This window comes from Vidua macroura, chromosome 2, assembly GCF_024509145.1.
Source record: "Vidua macroura isolate BioBank_ID:100142 chromosome 2, ASM2450914v1, whole genome shotgun sequence".
In the NCBI taxonomy this organism is placed as follows: Eukaryota; Metazoa; Chordata; class Aves; order Passeriformes; family Viduidae; genus Vidua; species Vidua macroura.
The window spans coordinates 7413127-7432362 of NC_071572.1; the positions used below are offsets into that span (position 1 = coordinate 7413127).

The 19236-nt window shown below is 36.9% G+C and overlaps 1 protein-coding gene across 10 annotated transcripts in view; it reads left to right on the plus strand.

Moving 5' to 3' along the window:
• CASK (calcium/calmodulin dependent serine protein kinase) overlaps positions 1–19236 on the plus strand; it is a 187041-nt gene that overhangs the window by 117635 nt on the left and 50170 nt on the right. For 7 of the 10 annotated variants that reach the window (XM_053969729.1, XM_053969732.1, XM_053969734.1 and 4 more), the window contains exons 9-12: positions 497–580; positions 2124–2223; positions 7380–7397; positions 15169–15290. In XM_053969729.1, the coding sequence (XP_053825704.1) occupies positions 497–580; positions 2124–2223; positions 7380–7397; positions 15169–15290 (324 nt within the window). The remainder of the gene's footprint in view (positions 1–496; positions 581–2123; positions 2224–7379; positions 7398–15168; positions 15291–19236) is intronic. The other 3 variants (XM_053969730.1, XM_053969735.1, XM_053969738.1) reach the window with 1 other exon arrangement.

Sequence of the window (19236 nt, forward strand, 5' to 3'; positions counted from 1 at the left end):
CATTTTTCATCTGCACCTACAATGGAGAATTCTTCCTGTACCATCTCCCGGCTTGCATTGGGTTGGCACTTCCTGCCCTGTTGGACATGTACCCCGCCTCCCAAACTCACCTGAAGTATCCAGCACCCTGTCAAAGAGTGCTTGAACATGTTCCTTCACTGAGGTTTGTGAATTCCAAAAAGCAGAACTACTTTATGCTTCAAAGTTCAGTGCTAGACACAGACTGACAGCACAACAGTAAAACAAAAGACTGGGGTCTTAGTACAAGGTGGGAAACAATTACAAAAAAAATATCCTTGGCCCAAGTTAAGAATTCTGTCAAAGTACTTTAATCCCTCTTAATTTCTGGAAGTTTTCCTTAAGTTGCAACAAATCCTCATTCTCCTTAGGATATTTATGAGTTGGTACTTTTCTTGTCTCATTTCTTAGTGTCAAGAGGATATTAAAAGCTTGTATTTAATGTTCTTTGGGTTTGTTTTTTGTGGGGTTTTTCAAGGAGAGAGATCGCTATGCATACAAGATTCATCTTCCAGAAACAGTAGAACAGTTGAGAAAATTCAATGCAAGACGAAAACTAAAGGTAAACTGAATGTAGTGTTAAAACAATATTATTACACAGCTTGAATTTTGTGTGATACTTGATTCATTTAAAAACTGCTAAGAGAAATCCCATGCTTTGCAGTTAGCAATAAAATAAAAAGTTGCAGCAGTCCTTCACAGATGTTTATTGAAATTATGTCTTAGGCTGTTTGTCCTTTCTTTCTTAGTGCATAGTTTTCAAATTTCAGTGCAAATTGTCTGGTATCAACCAAGGTGTATATGAGGTCTTCATCTTAATTCAGTAATTTTGTATAATACAAATTACTGGAGAGAATCATGCAATCACTTGTTATTATTGTATTATGTTTATAATAAAAGGAACTAATAATAGTAATTTTTGATGTCTTTGTTGAAGAAGAACAAATATGTATTCTTCAGTTTATCCTATTTATGTTTAACTACATACTAGTTTATTTCTTAGCCATATTGAAAAGAATGTTAACATTTTAGCCCAAAACAATATGGTTTTCCTTCTGTTCTTGTCATGGAACGTTTAACAGAACATTTCTGAATTCACTGAAAGGTTCAGAAAATTGTGACAGAAACATGGAGCATTACAGTCATAGGCTGTTTTACAATTTCTAATAAAACTCAGAATCGGGTATTCACACTGAGCTGCTGCTTTGCAAAAGTTTAATGTAGCTGAGGATGAGCAGATGACACAGTTCATGAGCAGCCTATTCTCTTAGAGGGTTTGTATGCCCAGGTAACATTTCCATTAAAATGCTATCGAGTACATTTTAGAATATGACCTGATTCCTGTTCTAGGTGCAATTTCAGATATTTCCTGGATTTCTTCCTGGGGAGGCCACTCTGTTTAGTTTCCTGAGCTTTTATACTTTTTTTTTTTATGCCATTTTATCCAAAGCACTGTTCTGCAGTATGTTTCATGAAATTCATCCATACTTCCATAACTGTGAGGCATTAAAACCTGAGTGGTTAAAGTGTAATTTACTTGAACAAGTAAAAATATGTCAGAGGAGGTAACCATTTTTCTATAAATTCCCCTGTAATGCTCATTTTAGGACTCTGTGATTCTGAATAACTGTTATTTTTATATTGATGCATTATGGGTGTCAAAGTATTGTAGTGCTGTCAGTGTCAAATTATGACAATTTCTAAAATAAAAACATAATGTTTTGCTTTAAATAGTGAATTTTTATTCTTGCTAATCCACTCAGTCTAGGTAAGAGGAAAAGATAAAGAGATCAGTTAGTTTACATTGTACTACAATGTGAATTTATGCCTCACAGTTATTATTTCAAAATGCATTCACATAAAGAACTGTTCTGATGAATCCCCTTGCAAATAATGTTTTTACTGTTTATTCGTGTATGACCAGCTTTTCTGATAGATATGGTCACTGATAAAAGGGAGGCAGAGCTGAAGACTAGAAAATATATTTGCTCTTCACTGAAAAAGTCAACACACAAGAGACCTCAGGAGACTGAGGGATCCAAGGGCTCTGGAAATGTTTCATTATCCTGCTTTGTGTAATTGAGACTGTGGGTGTTTTTATTCAGGGGGCAGTACTAGCAGCTGTGTCAAGCCACAAATTCAACTCCTTCTATGGTGACCCCCCTGAAGAGCTGCCAGACTTCTCTGAAGACCCCACCTCCTCAGGTATTTTAACAGAAAGTGTATTTACTGCAGTCAGCATGTCTTAAGTCCATACTGACCAGAGTACCAAGTATTTACTAATTTCTTGAGATTCCATAAAATTGAATATTAAGTTAACATTTATATGTGAAAGGATAAATAATTTTCAGTCACAATGGCATTCACAGCTGGCAAAAATGAAGAGAAAATCTCAGCACAGTTTTAAGCTTCTACTGAAATTCTGTCTGATTTTTTTATTTTTTAGTGTATGTACATTTAATTACAAATAATGTTATAATCTCTTTATAACATTTCTGTATACATTTCTTTTTATATTACTTGAGTATAAAAGCTTATTGAAATTTTGTCTTGAATTCTTAGGCAGGAGCAAAGCTCTAATACCTTACTAACAGTTATTTACAAAAAGAAGCCATTATGTACCAAAGTTTCCTGACCTCCTGTTTTAGAGAACAATATGATTAAGATGTGTCCTGTTTAAAGTACACTGGACAGTATTTCTGACCCCCAGATCTTCAGAGAGAGACAATACATGTACCCAGGGACATCCCAGCATACCTCAGAGGAGCAGATAATGCTTGTGCTGTGATCTAGGCCTTGGACAGGACAATGACCTTACCAAGCAATCCTTTTGTCCATAGCCCATATTCAGAAATTTAAATAACCTGTCAGTCCCTAAACTAACACAGCCCTGTCTTCATTATGTATCTTAATTTTGACATAACATTGCTCAAAATATTTGCAGTACAAAAGTCTGGGTTGGTTTGTCTGTCCTAAAATTAGGATTTAGGATCAATTTAAATGAACCTTTGAGAGAAATCTAAGACCAAAAGGACTGTCTTTAATTTTTCTAAACAATTTAGGAGGTACTGACAGAATATTTTAGCTATATACTGACTTTTCTAGAAGACATTTCAGGAACTTAATTGCGTGTGTTGATCTGCTGTGTGATAATTCTCTGTCCCAGTATTTTTATACGTGAGAAAATTATGTATTGACTGCATATATTATTTCTTTCCTTCTATTTCATATAAACAAGTAATTATAAATTATTTCAATGTCATTAATATAAGAATTATATGCCCCATAAGAATGAGGGCAACTTTTCTTGGTTGAAATTCTCCAATTTCACTTCTTGGAATCCAACTTCGAGTACTAAAATTAAAAGATTGCTTTGTCCTTAGACATGAGCACCATTCATAATTCCCATAGAAATTAATGAGAATCTCAGATCATTTATTGCAAATGGATAAACAAAGCCTCATGGCTTGAGTTCAGCCACACAGCTTTTGGATACTTGAACTTGCAGTTAAGGATCCACCTATTCTTTTAAAGAAAGAATAAGTCAGTTTTACTTCACCTAGAAGTCTTGCAGTGCCTTAATTTTTGTTTCCGTCTACTTCCCCCATTTCAGTGGTGAATGGCCACCAACATGACTGGCAGTGGCAACTTTCCTAATCTGGAAACAGCAGTTCTGCTTTCCAGTTTCAGTCTCACATCAACAGGACATGTGTCTTCCTCAGAATGATGTAATTGCAGATATCACTATACAGGAAAGTTCCAAGTTCTATTTTTTTCTGCTCGCAGAATACTTGAACCCAGTGCACATGTAAATTGTACAGAATATCTGTGTTGGATCCATTGTTAGTTTGTGTTCATCTCTGAAATAACTGAAACAAAAGCTTGGAATTCTCAGGACAGCAAAGTTATTCTCTAACCTGACATTGTTGATCAAACTGATGGGGGATCACAGTGATCAGGAAACCATGCTAAGTGGGTAGTTTTCATTATGTTTCTCTGACCCACTACTTTAGCTGTCAAAATACTTAATACTGAACACTAAGTCTTGCAAGAAAAGACTCTACAACTCTTTCAGCTTTCTCTTTCAGAGATTGTAACATTTCAGCTGAAATTCCTAGATATCAAAATCTATTTTGTTTCCTCTTCAGAAGTACTAATCGTATTTTCAAATACTTCTAGCTTGTAGGATGGGTCTTGGGATGATTCTAAACCAAACTAGTTTGGAGAAATTAAAACTCAAGTATTGCAGTAGAAACTTGATTATCTTAAGGTTATTTAAGTTTCCTTCCTAATACCTCATAATGTTATTCCAGATCATAAACTCTTAATGAAGAGCATTTAATATTTTAGATGTGGTTACCAATTATTCCTCCCATAAAATTTCATGAAGCCTATCACTCTAATTAAATGGTTTGTCAGAAGCAGGCAAATACAGAACTCCTACAGAGATAAATATACAGAAATATGGATGCTTATTAAGTTATGCAAATCACATTTCCTCTCTTCCAGGGCTTTCCAAACACAGAAACAGAAAATTTCAATTCTCTCTTTTTACCCAAATAGTCTAGAGGTGTTCTTCCTCAGAGTTCAGTATGGAAACCTGGGGTTGCTGGAACTTTGGAGCATCTTCCTGTGCTACCAGAGTATTATCCCGGGATAGGGAGGCACTGCAGGCAGCAAGTCAGATGACTTTTGTAGATGCAGAAGCACAGAGGATATTCTTGTTAGAGAGTTTTCCAATGGAAGTCAGAAAATTTCATAGCTAAATTAGATGGGAATGAACAGAGATAAATTTCATTTAAGGTCAACCAAGGTTTTTTTTCTGTACACATCTTCCTTTCCTTTGTACAGTGTTAACAGCTCTTGGTTCCAACCACTTGCTGACCACTGGGTGGTCTGTTCCCTCTTTTGTCAGCAACCATCCTCTGAAAAACTTGAATTAATCCTGCTATCATCCTGTTGGTAACATGGCAGAAACCAGTCTTGCTGAATTTTGAATGCAATAAAACCTTTTAAAATACTATTAAACTACAATGCTGCTTTATTGCTGACAGCCTGTGTTCAGTAACTTCTCCAGTAAAGCCACCAAGCAGCTCAGCTGACAAGCTTTCTGCAAATGGTCTTCTCTAGAATGTGAAACATTTGATTTTCAGGTTGCCTGTCTTCAAGACGTTGTAAAGTGTGTATTCCCCAAGGCAACAAATGTTTTGGATATTTTTAATATCCTGAAACAAACATAAATCAGAAGTTAGCAATCAGCAGCCCTGAAGGCTAAATCTGTCACAGGAGAAAAATGGTCCAGTAGGAAGTGTTTCAAGTGGACCATGAAATACATAAGGTGCCAGGGAAATTCACAGAGCTTGCTCTCTGCTGTCCTTCCCCATCTGCCTCCCTCCTTTCTCCTGCCCAGTGCCTGGCTCTCCTACCTCCTGATTGCACATTAGCTCTAGACAGGATTTCCTCTCCTTCTGTCATATGCTGGCCCCTTGTCCCCCAGGAGAATGTACAGACAAACAGTTATCAAGTGTTTTCATAACAGTGCCTCAGGCTGGGGAATGAACAGCACCAGTGGAAAGCTTTTAATTTTTCCTCCTTTTGCTTCTTGGGGTTTGACTTGAGAAGCTGAATTGAGGACAACTGTTTCATATGGGGTGTTAAGTAGATTCAAAATGGTTACGTTTTCAGGCCAACAGTTAGAAAAACTGATCAATTGAAGAGGTTTTTTATAAACTTTATGTTTCCAAAAGCTTTTTGTAACCACATTTTCAGAACCAAGTCAGTGCTGGAGTTAAGCTAGTGGATAGTCCATAGTCTTTGGAAAACTGCATAACTGACTTTTAATTGAAGCAACCCTTACCTTTTGGTTCAAGGCTGTTACTCTCTGATGTCTGCTGGAATTGCTTGGTCTGTGGCACACATTTCTGAACTGTGACTAAGAGGTTTCAGAGCAGCTTTTTGCCACAGACAGTTCTGGATTCCTGTAAGGGGATCCTCAAGCTGTGTTTTGGGGTAACCTCAGAGCAAGAGAAGAGCATGAGTGGCCAAATGTGCTCCTGCACCTGTGCTGAGCAGTGGCACTGCTGCAGTGCTTCCTGCCTTCATGTGAGTATTGGGCTCTGTGGCCACTCTGGAAGCAGATAAAAAGAAGCAGAGTTTTGCACCGCGCACAAAGCAGCCACACTGAACCTCCTGCAGTGCTTCTGCCTCATTTTCTCCACACACAGCATTTCTGCAAATGCTTTTTGGTATTTTGTCTCAGGATTGATGTGTGCAAATTGAAATTTTCATCCTCTTCTATTTTGTCACACTCTATGTTGTCATGTTAAACAAGAAGTTTTTAACAGCATGAGATTTTGATTTTCAAATTTGATAATAAAAATGGGAATAAAGCTAAATCTCTTAAGTCTTTCAGAGCAAGGTCAAACAGCATAGATACAGACAAGTTGTGAGCTCACTGTCTCCAACATACATGGAAGTAGCTGAACTCACAAGTTAGAATGATTAGTTGTTTTATGGGATTTAGAATTAATGAAATATTGTCAATGCAAGCCCATATCTTAAAACCCATCAGTTTCATCAACATAAGTAAGAAAAAAACCCCACTTATGTAATGCAAAAACTATCATCACTGATTTTGTAAATATTTGCAAAGGGTGTTGTGTAACATTTTAAAATATGAATGCTTGGGAAAAAAAAAATACATTCACCTTATAATTATTATTAATTTCTTCACTAGTATTACAAGCACAGCCATCAGTTTTGAGATCATGAGTTTGTGTGTTTCCAACATTCTATTATTAACTTTATGATTTTTCAGCTATTAATTCTTTGCTCTGATATGTTTAAATTAAAAAAATGGCATAAAGACACTGTTAATTAAAAGCAATAATGAAGTGATTGTATTTCTAAGTGGTTCACTTAACATTTCTCACTGAAACTTTTGATTTCAATATAACATTGCTAAATTTTGCTTACTAAGTATATTAATATGATGTTATGCATCATGTGCAGCATGTTGACTTATTTTATCATTTTGACTCTTATAATATTTTCACTTTTTGTCCATGAGTGTTTTAAAATAGTTTAACCAATATTGAGAAAAGTCTGGTATTAATAGATCTCTAACACTGCATCCATGTGCTGCCTTCCCAATGCCAAATGTTTGTTTTCCTCCCATCCCAGTCCGCCAGTGCCATTTGCTTCACACATAGAAAAACCATATTAAAAACTGGGGGGATCCTTGTCACTTTGTTGAGACTATTTTGTGGCTAAATTAGTCTGCTAGGTTGCAGCTTTATAAATGGCTTGTTCTGAAATCTTCATACTGTTTGTTGTTTGTCCAAACGCTGCCTTCCTTCTAGGACTTCTAGCAGCAGAAAGTAGGTATCCCTTTGTTTTCCTTTAAGGCATATCAGTCAGCTATGGTGTGTGTCTTTGCATGTTTAAAAATCTGCTTTCTTTTGCTTCTCTTTGCTCTTTTCAGTTTTAATACTGCCTGTTCAGATAAAATTATATGGTATTGACTAAATCTGTCGACAGTGTAATATATAATTAACAGTATAATTAAGCAGAAGGATGATTTCCAAGGAATTCTGAAGGTTCTAATTTAGAGGCAGTATTAAAATTACCTGAGTTTTGGGGTTTTTTCCCCAATATTTAATATTTGCAGCACAACTGAACTAAAATTTAATTTTCATTGAATTAATAAAGTATATTTTGGTTTTGCATTTTCATTCCGAAATTGTTTTCATAGACTGATGTGGTTTTTTTTCTTCCTACCACCAAACATATAATGTAATATTAGTCAAATATTATATTCTTGCTCTACGCTTGCATGAACTTTCTTGATCCTTCTGTGTTGATGTGGCACCTGATCTATGCATATGCACTGTGGATATGCATACACCTGATTCAATAACTATCCAAAATGTGTCTCCTCAATGAAGGAATGTTGTTGGCATGTAGGGAAGAGGTTCTGCTGCAAGGTAGCTGCACACTTCGTGAGAAACTGGGAGCACAAGCACTTCTAAAACCTGCAGGCAATACTAGGCAGAGGAGAAGCTGTGAAATTTTAGACCCTTTGATACAAACCACAACCACTGCAAAAACAACTAATTCTGCAAAACTAATTCTCCAAAAACAAGCTATAGAAAGTGGGGTTTTCCTGCCGCATTTTAAGACTTGTAGATTAACAGCTCTACTTCTGTCCTAGGTCAGGACATGTCAGCAGCACATGTGTCCCTGTCTCCAGTTCTGATCAGTCATGGATTTTGTTGTTGTTTGGTTCATTCTTTTGATTTTGCAGATTGTGGGGGAAGTTGTTCCTTTTCCTCCTATTTCTGCATCTCAGAATGCCTGTCCAGTAACATGAGAGTGAAATGGATTCCATGGATTTTTGTATAAAAGTTTTGTGATAGTATTATTTATAAGCAGTTGAAGGGGGGGAAGGAAGAAACAAAACTCATACAGAGCCTGTGACATGATTTTTGGGTTTTTGTTTGTGCATAGAGACTTTTCTTCCACAAACTGACTATAATGGGGTGCTGCTGTCATGCTGGTCAGAAGGGGGTTTTAAGACATTTTTGCTATGAGGAAGGACCTAAGGAAGGGGTGGTGAAGGGCATTCATCTATTAAAAGATTCATTTGTTTACTTGCATGTGAGTGCACTTACGTGTAAGCTACAGGTCTGGTCTGAAAAACAACACTTCTGCATGTTTCTGCAGCACCACACTAGACTGGCTTCTGTCATATCTGTGGCTGGATTTTCAGTGAGGGGTAGCTGGGAAAAAGAGTTAACAAACTCATTTGTGTGAAGGTGCCAAGTATGGGGACAGGAGAAAGTGGAGCCATGCCTATACTCAGTGCTCCTGTGTGTGCAGATGAAAAAAGTCTCTCTTCAAAATTAAGCATCAGTTTCTCACTGCCCTTTGTCCTCTCTCCCACCAATTCCTCTTCCCCCCCATCCTTTGTTGTTTTCCATATGTAGTACTCTCCTCTATATTCCTTCTGCTGTTTGGAAACACTTAATCTCTTTGTTTTCTTTTTTCTTTATTTTTCTTTTTTTCCTTTGTTTAGTCTCTTTCTTCCTGTTTTTCTCTCCTGCACCTATTTCCTTTAGTTTCTTTTCTGACTTCTACATGCCTTTCTCTCTTTTCTTGTATTCCTTAGATGTTCTTACCTTCTTTAATGTAGCTGTAAATCCCAATACCCTCCATTGCACCAGCAGTCTTCTTTCTGAATCATTTTTGTCATCTCCATAAACATCCATCTTTCTAGCTCTCTTACTACACTCTTCCTGATTGTTTTATATACATACAGTGTATGTATATACATATATTTGTATTAGCACTGCCTTATTTGCTTCCCAGTAGCATTCACAGAACTGTGTGCATGTAGGAGCTTATTTGTAAATTTATAGGGTGTCTAAACTTCACTGTTTGATTTCAGTCCAATAAGGAGGAAGTCATGGAAGGCAATAGAGCTCACATCTGAGCAGGACAGAGCCTTTACTTGCCTTACATTTTAATTATACTTCTGTGCATATGTAAAACATGTATCTGCCACTTTATTTTAACCTGTTACAGTCATGTACATGCATACACCTGCTCTGGCTGTCATCTGTTCCTGCAGTCAGTTGCTCTGGAATACAGTGAACAGCAAAGAGCCACAAATTACTGTGTGAGATCAGAGCCATCTCGACTCCAGTGATTTCTGCAGATGTTGCTGCTAGTGGTGAAGAGCAGCTGATGCTCAGCTGGCTTTCTCTAAATCTGAGATGTTACATCAGTTAAAGTAGTGGAAAGGTTTGCACTTTATTATAATGCCCATGCTTGGTGGGGGTTTTTTTTGTTTTTGTTTTTGTTTTCGTTTTTGTTTTGTTTTTGTTTTTTTGTTGTTGTTGTTTTTTGTTTGGGTTTTTTTTTGTGAGATTATATCCTGTGACTTTGTTTTGTGATTCTAATATTTGATCTCTAAAATTTGACAATTTCTGATGATTTTTTTGTCATTCCTTGCTGGATGGACTACCCTCAGACTTCTTCACAAACAAAGTAAAATGTAAATTCTGCCTTCTGAAATGCCTGTGCTTTAAGAGCCAGGATTGGCTCTTAAATTTTTTAATTTCATTTCCAGCAGCTGCCCATGAGAAGGCAGCCAAGAAATGAGGCTGAGAGAAATGAGTTTCTGTTTACTGTAGTTTGGGTGGCATAAGGACAGAACTGTGATATACAGAGAAATTGCAAATGACAGCAAAGCCTTGCTTAGTCATTTAAATACCACAGTTACTTAGCTATTTACACAACATAAATAACAATTGAAAAGCCAAACAAATAAAGGTAGTTTATAAGAATTAACAGGATACAAATGAGTGGCTGGTGTCATCAACTTAATTTTATGTGGTTCTTCAAATCTAAGAGATTTAAATTTTGCCAATGTCTCTTTCATAAAAACATGCTATTATTATAATGGTCATCATAAGTTTTTCTATAATAGTAATTGCAGGAGACTGGCAAAAAGGTGATTATAGTTTTGTGTTTAAACAATGTCAGGCATCCTGAGTTCTGGATTTTCATTACTCAGAAGTGGGTTTATGACTGACCCAAGACTTAAATGAGCATTTGTAATTTTCAGTGTTAAAAAATAAATCAAGGAGTTCTTTTGCCCTCTGTCAGAATGTGTTTGCAGTCAGGATGTAGTCTGTGCTTTGCAGCAATATCTGAGTGTCTTTACCTAAACACTTTTTTCAGTTGTACACTGTTGCAGATCACCTGCCACATGAAAAGAGGTTCCTATTTCTGTTTACTGCCTGTTACCTATCAAAGGGAGCCAGTTACACCTCCCTGGTGTGCTGAGAAATCTCAGAAAAGCAAATTTTGCGATGTTTTGTGCTGGGGGACACATGACTACTGCAGGATATGTAGGTAATTCTTGGAATAGTCCTTAAAATTCTCTTTTACTCTGTTCTGGGGAGAAGTAAGCAACTCCTCCCTACCTTTAAATTTCAGTTTCTCTCGTCAAACCACCTGTTCCAGACTAGAATAGCTGGATGTTGTAGTAACAACACTATTTTACCAAAGCTTTGCCTGCTTCCAGCCTGATGAACTAGTGTCCATAGCAACTTCAGGTGCACTGCATGAGAACTACAAAGACTCTAGAGACAGAATTCAGCTGTAAGAGAAAACTATTTCTGATTGGCTATCTCCAAAAATGAGATAGCAGAACCCACCCAGAATACTTGTGGTAACTTTGACTGTGCATTGTGTAAAGAGAAAATCCCAAGTTTCTGCCTCACAAGGCAAATACATGTCTCTGATAAATAACAGATCTGCCTCAGTAGGCAGAAGACTGCTCAGTTCATCTCTGTCTTCTCAGAAGTAATTGGGTGTCATCCTTAAGAAGTCATTCCACTAACTATAAAAGCATTTTATGTACTAGTGGTGACTGCAGGAGACTGTCATAAGCATTCTGATGTGGTTTTTCCTCTTTTTTATATGACAGCTCATAGTTTTCAACTTTCCACAGCTGGCAGTCCCCAGAAAACTCTGAGTAGCTGCAGCCATCCTTTCTTAGGTATTCTTATGGGAATACAGGGAAGACAAGGTTGTGTGCATGGCCCAGAGTGTCACTGCTCCTTTTGACACTGAGGTCATTTGCTGTGCATTTACTGGAGGATGCACAGTCTTCTCACAGAACCATGTTTGGTGTGGATTTTGTTACTGTTTCTGCAGAGAAGAGTCTTCTATTTATATCACTGGAATTGCAGCCTTTCCTGTGCAATTGGATCTGGTTTTATAGTAACTTAAGGTGTAGGGTGAGATTCATCTCACCCAGAAGTTGGGGCTACTTGAAAATTCTGGGGCAGTGATTAGTATTTTCTAGCAAAGTTTACTTTATGGAGTCTTAAAAAACAAATGAACACAGCCAGTCAAGTTGGTCAACTTCCTGATTTTTCCTGCCTTACTAATATTTATGCATCATTCTAATTTTCATGTTTCTAGATTCTGTCTGTAACTGTTACAGACCATGAGAAGTCTGAGGTTTTAGCTTACATGATTGTAATAATTCACTTAAATCTTTTATCATCTGTGAGGATATTTTAGCTGAGGCTAAAATGGGTGCACTTGCAATGTTGAAAAGAGGTTAAATCCTATTTCAAGAGGATATAAGCTTTAATTATAAATATTGAGTGCCTTTACACTTTTCCCAAAGGTTAGAAATTTAGCTTGAATATGAATCTTTTTAGAAAGAGGTGTGCTGTAAAGGTTGGTTAACTTTATTTTGTGTAGTATCTCTTCCCTGAATTTAAAACTCTTCTGAAAGGAACTTTTAGACATTTTAACAGATGTCTGTAACAAAGAGAGTTTAGGTATTCATGAAAATGGCTGTAAAATTGTTCTGTCACCTTTTTTTAAGCACTAACCTGCTGTCAGTATATTGCTGCTATGCCGTTTTCTCATGCAGGTGCACATTATTTGTAAATGAGTGAAGGGCATGGCAGTAAGTGAAGCATATGATTATAAGTAAAAAAAAAAAATAAGGTAAAAACTGTCATTTGGGAGATTAACAAAGTTGCTGTCAGAAAGTCCCATCAAATTTCTTAAGGATATTCTTGGAAACTTTATTTATAGCCTTCTATTCAATGTGACCAATGGACAGAAGAAAAAAGACACCTAATGATCAAACCCTAATTTTTTTTGAATTCCCAAATATTCAAGAGGTTGTTGAGATGCAAATATTGAAAAATCATAACTTTCATTTCCATTTCAAAGCCCTCAAAGTATTCCACAAAACAAAGTTTGCAGAGGAAATAATACTGTCAAATAAAAAATATGGTGGTCCAGAGCATTTGGTGTTTCACAATAACACAGCACTGCAGGCAACTTTGAACATGCTTCTTACTGCTTCCAAATTTGGCTCAGGTTTTGGGGATTATGGACAACACTGAGCAGTATTAGAGACTCTTAAGATCCCCAGGCCTCTGAAGTGAACCTTTTCTTGAGTTTTCCTTAAATACCCCAAATATACAGAAAGGGCTTTGAACCAAGAAAAAGAAGCTTTGCTTGAAAATAAAATAATTCAAACTCTGAGCCTGAAAAGAGCAGAAATAGAAGAGAATTTTAACAAATTTTCTTTTACCGACTGGATCCTGGAAAGTCAAGCACTTTCCTTCAGGCTTGGAGATCTCTAAGTCCATCAGCCTTTTAACTGATGTGCTGAACATGTGCACAGTCCTTTTGGGAAAACAGTGCAGTCCTTTTGGGGTCCCTGGGTAGGTTTTTTTTCTTGCCTTTGAGGCTTAGCTCTGATCTCTCCATCCTCTTACCAGCAGATCCCCAGCCCTTATATTTTCTCAGGTTTCCTGCTGTGTGTCTGGCAGAGGGATGTGGATGGTTCCTTTCAGCTGAGCAGCCTTGTTCATTATCAAAGAGGAAGCAAATTTTTCTCTTTTTCAGTGCATCCGACCTCGTGCACAGCAACTACTAAAAGTCAAGCCATTTGTTTTACTTGCTGACAGCCACAGATTTTTAAAAGAACATAAATTAGTGCATCAAATAGGTATAAGTAGTCAGACACACTTGATGGGAGAGAATTAAGAAGTTTTATTGCTCCTGAGACATGAGTTGTGAGTGAGGGGGGTATTGCGGTTCTCAAGCCTTGTACAGAGAGCTGTGAGGAGAATCCTAGGCTGAGGTTTCTACTGAATGTGATGCAAGAGTTTCTAGATTTGTAATTTATTTCTCTTTCTTGGCCATGAGGTTGCAAGTCTTGTATAGTAGTTTTTGTGTGTTTTGTTGTGTTTATTCCAGTTTTTCAGGATTTTCAGAGAAATAAGTTAACTTCTTTCCTTGTGTGGTTAAGAGCAGTTTGGTATATTGTTTTTATTACATTCTGAAAATGCAGTACAAAAGGTTTTGAGTTAAGGAGGGCTGGTAAGAATTGTTCATGCAATAGAAGATAGAATTTCAAGGAATGCAGCAATTTTTTAGATGTTACCTATCTTGTTAAAAATACACAGGCAAATGTATAAGTGAACAGAATAAGCATATTGATGAGAAATTAGTGAAATAGAGAATGTGTAGAATTCAGTATCCAGAATTAAGAATTTAATTATGAAAAAGCATTCAGTAGTTCACTGCCAGACCACCAGCATTGCTGCAGACTCTCACTGGATATGCTGCCTTCTTACCAGTTGTTTTTACCACAGTGAAGAAAGTGAAGACGTGATCCGTGGGCGTTGAGATAAGCAAAGTTGGCATTCTAGTAAAGCACACAGGTGGCAGCCACCACTGATACTCTGTTTTTAAACAAGTTGTTTCACACAGAACCACTGTGGGCTGGTTTACTGCAGGTTTGTGTTGTGTTCTTTGTCCTCTCCTGCTGAGAGTTCAGCTTTTCCTCCTGGACTTCCACTTTCCACACTCCCTCCCGTTTCTCCTTTTTGTCTCCATAGCTCTCGCTTCTCTCCCACCCCCATGCCATATAAAAACCATCCTCATCATCCTATGGCCCAAAGCAATGCCCTGGTGAAAAAGCAGCAAGTGTAATAGCTGGGCAGGAGATAACCAGGCAAGCAGAACAAACAGAACAAAAACACATGACAGCCTTTTTTGTCCCCCAGAGGATTCAGCAGTCAGGTGTTTCTCCCTCTCCCTTTCTTTATTCTGATGCCAATTTTTAAAATATTTGTGAAAGTATTGGTTCTTCCTGATTTTACCAGTGTTTCGGATTTGATTTCAAAATAATTCTTACTGATGTTTTACAATTTTACAGTATGTATTTGAAATTGTCTGGCAGTTCAAAAAGAGAAGTGGGGTGGAATGGTGAGGACAGGCCAATAATCCAAATAACTCCATAAGATATCGTTGGAAGCAAGGTTAAAATAGAACAAAGATGAGCTTAATAAAATTAGGCTTTAACCTCTCTCCCATTAAGCCATTTCTTATGTGTAATTACATTATCTGTGAGCACTTTTGATATATGAAAAATTTATTCAGTGAATTTTCCTGTTAAAACTCCAGCTTTTTTGAGCTCCTATTCTAGTTGTACCAGATGAATTGAAAGTTTCTTTTTCCAAAGTTCAGTTTACCATGAGCCTTTGCTTTATTGATTTTTTTTTTTTCTGTTTTTTTTTCCTGTCTGTTGCCCCATAGGAGCAGTCTCACAGGTGCTGGATAGCCTGGAAGAAATTCATGCACTTACAGACTGCAGTGAAAAAGACTTAGATTTCCTTCACAGTGTTTTCCAGGATCAGCATCTTCACACGTTACTAGATGTAAGTTTTCTGTGATAAAAATTTGAATTTGTTCCTGTATCTGTTGTTCATTGGATAATATTTTGTTTTATCCTGAGCATATTCCCTTTTCTTGTTTGATACCAAAATCAATTTCTTTAGTTGTAGAATGTAAGAATCATCCAGCACTTTATGCAAAAATAAATTTTTAGGACTGTAATATAGAATATATTAGAATATGTAAGTGATCAAGAGTTTGAGTTAATAGGTTTGCTTTAAAATAATTCATCAGAATAGATTTTTTTCTTTTAATATGGGCGAGATTTTAGGGTTTTTTTAAAAAAAAAAGTTTTTTAAAATTTTAAACATGAATTGCAACTTTATAACTGTACATATTCTATTATTATTAACATTAAATCTACTAATGTTAGGCCAGTTCTGGGGATATTCTTAGAAGTGTGAAATTTTTTTGTGTGATGCACCAAGGTATGTTCATTTCTCTTTCACACTTGGACATGGTATGTAATAGGCTCAGTCATCTAAAATCTGATTGCTCTGTGGTTCTGGAGAGCTGCTAGTCCATAAGGCAGCAGTGTCTTACTGGAGTGCCAAAACACTCCCTGAGTGACAAATTCAAAAGGACATCCTGCTGTCAGTGACTTTGTATGTGCACAGCACTGAGGTCTAAAATAAAAGTCAAAAAAAAGTAGCAGAAAAAATACTTTCCCTGGTGTTTTTTTTCTGGGATATGTGGATACTTAATGCTGAAGACAGAAGACTTGCTTTTCAGACAGACCAGCTTTTTCTAAAGCAATCTGCACCTTGCACTGAGAAAAAACTCCAGATGGAACCAAATGCACAGAGGCGCCTTGGCAGGTGCTGTGACACAGCAGTGGCAGATCTCTAGAACAAAGCAGCTGGCACTGAGGAGCCAGTGCTGACAATTCTGTGTGTTCTAAGGGCTTTTACTTTATGCCAGTTGTACTGCAGTCCTGTGGACTGAATAACCACTGGTATGTGAACAGTATCTTTTATTTTAATGTTATTTGAAAGTAAATATGCTCTGGTAACACTGTACGGTGAAAAATGAAGAATGGTAGGTGGGCATAATGAGATTAATTTTAAAAATGCACTCCTGGATCAAGCCATAGTGCTTGTGTGATCACATGGATGATGACCTTTTTAGTACAATGTGTTAAACTGAACAGCTCAGTGAATATCACAAATCTAACAAGATGTGTGTGCTTTTTACCCAGTGAAAGAGCCACAGGAGTAGGAGTCAGTCCAGCTGTCTGATCTGAGGTAGATTATTATGTTTGTAGAGACTTGAGAGAATTTCTGCAAAACTGTTGAATGCCCTGGTTCCTCTGTGCAGCTTTGCAGGAGCACGAGCTGAATGTCAACAACCACAGGTCCTTTGGTGTCCAAACTCTTAAAACGTAATGAATGATTTGTATTCTTGTTACAGTTTGAGCAGTCACTTGAATTCTGTGCATTCTTGAAGTTTAAGGGATTGCAGTCTGGACATGGCCCCAGCTGCTGGGTTCTGAGCTGGCCTGTGTGGGAACACAAAGCTGCTGGCAGAGCTTCCCCACAGCACAGCTGCCCCTGGGACTGCAGCATCCAGAGATAGGGAGTTGGCTGCAAAGTGATGATGGCATTGCCCTGGCACAGCACTGCAGTTTTAATCTTTGTACTCTGATAACTGTTTACTTTACATCAACAGTCATTGGATAAAATTACATGAAGCACACAGGAGGAAGGGACTAGGAGCTTATGACTTTCCTGAATAGCATCTCCCAACAACTCATCTCTGCAGTTTGCATTTTGCATGAAATTTTTTTCCCAATTTAAGTTCACCTAGCTTGTTTCCCAGATGCTTAAATTACTTTTTATATGGCATGCTGCAGTATAGGAAGGTGCTCAGTTAATATGAACAGTAAATAAAAAATCTGGAGAGGAGTAGAATGAGTGTAGTAAGAACCAAAATACTTGTGTCACTCATGCAGAAAGGTTTTAGATATTTATTTACCATTATTGTGTTATCATACAACTTCTTGGGCTTTGGTAAACCACACAGCCTTAGTTTCAGTCTTTTTCTGGATGACAGGTCTGCCAGACATTAACTCATACTTCTGCAAGGCTTTTGCTTTTTTCTGCTCTTGACAGTACCAGTCAGGTTCCTCGTACTTCATTCATGACCTGTTATTTTACTGCTGTAATGGTCTGTTGTAGCTTTTCAAATAAGAAAAACCAGCAGTGAATTCGTACAGTTTTCACATTCTTCATCACAGTCATCCTCATAAACAGAAAGGGATGCATTTAACTGCAGCTTATAAAGATATCTTATCTTTATAAGAACAAACTGCCATCAAAAAGCATTTTTATTTTGTTATGCTATGTGGAAGGGAGATGATAGAATCTTCCCAAGGACACTTTGGTTAGAAAAATACAAAATAAAATTCTGAAGGAGTGCAGTGTCTTGAAATACATATTTTAAAGCCTGAAGCAAGTTACAGACAGTATTATTTGAAAGGGAAGCTTTTCCATGTCAGTAACTTGAATGTGGGAGATTGATTACTGATTTTGTATCAGTACTATTCCAATTTCTTTCTCAGAAAAAATCACCAGTTGTACTTGGATGTAGTTCTGTCAGGGAAACTGTTTATTCCTCTTAGAGTATTTGGGGTTACTGAAGCCTCCAGACCAAGTAGCCTATAAACCATTATATCCCACTAAGTAGGAATTCTCTGTTCTGTTGTGAAGTTGTGGCTGTCACTTTGCATTAAATACTGTTCCTCTTCTGTGACCATTTTCCACAGTTAAATTTGTTCTCATGTTCCTACTCTTTCTCAAGAGTTATCCTTATTTTTAGATTAAGCACATGATGGTAGATCATGCCTGCTGCTGAAATATCTTATTTTTCCTCTGAAATAACTTTTTCTGAAGGCCAAAAAAAAAAAGAGCATTCATTTTGTTAAGGGTGCAAGTTACCCATGTGTTGGGGTTTTTTTCAGATTACAAAATAGAAATCTTTCTCAGTAATTCATTAAGTTGGGTGTTAAGAGGACAGGCACCTCTGAAGGCCACAGGAGGCACCATCCTATTGATTGTTTTTAATTGATTAATTTGTTTAGATAACTGTCTTAAGGCTCTCTTCCAATTGTCTTGGTAGCCAGAGGTGTTCAAAACAAGGGGAAAAAAGGTTCCAACTGCTTAGAAAGTAGTTAATCACTCTCAGCCAAATTCTGCAGTACAGAAGCATATCCTGATGTGGGTTTATTGAATAGTTTCATTGTGTATTTTTCCATCATTTTATAGAATCCTATTATTTGTGTTGAGTGGGCTTTTTCCTGCACAGAAGTTTCACATTTCATTATTAAAAACTTAATTGTTTACTGCAGAGAGTAAAGAAAAGGCCCTTCTAGAAACAACCATATAGAAATATTCACTGCCTAAAAAAAAATTATTGCTTAATAATTGATTTTTTTTTTTTTTAAGTAAAAGAGTAACTTCGGTTTGGACACATTTTTCTTTTTTCTTACTCTGTTAAATGTGTGATGATCAAAATTCTGGTGAATGCTGTAGGACATTTCTCTGTGTCACTTAGAAATGTCTGGGTTTGTGACTATATAAAGCTTTATAGACTGTTTCATTCCAGTATCCAATTTAGATGATAAAGAATGCAGTGCAGTATATAAATAACTTTATGGAAAAACAGAGTTAAATTTAAGTAGTGAAAGCAGTTTTTTATTACCACGGACAGATTTTAGAAGCCTTATCAAATGCTTGAATTAAATAATTTTTTATTAACTTTCAATGAATGACATCCTGGGGGACTCTGCTGTCCTGAGTCAGCAGTACTGATAAAGACGTTGGAAAGAATTGTGAAGAGGTTACTAATTTTGGAGGTCTTTTACTTCAATTATTGTTTGTTTTGCAAAGTCTAGTGCGCTTCAAGGCTGTGCTTAGAGGGGAAGAGTTTTAC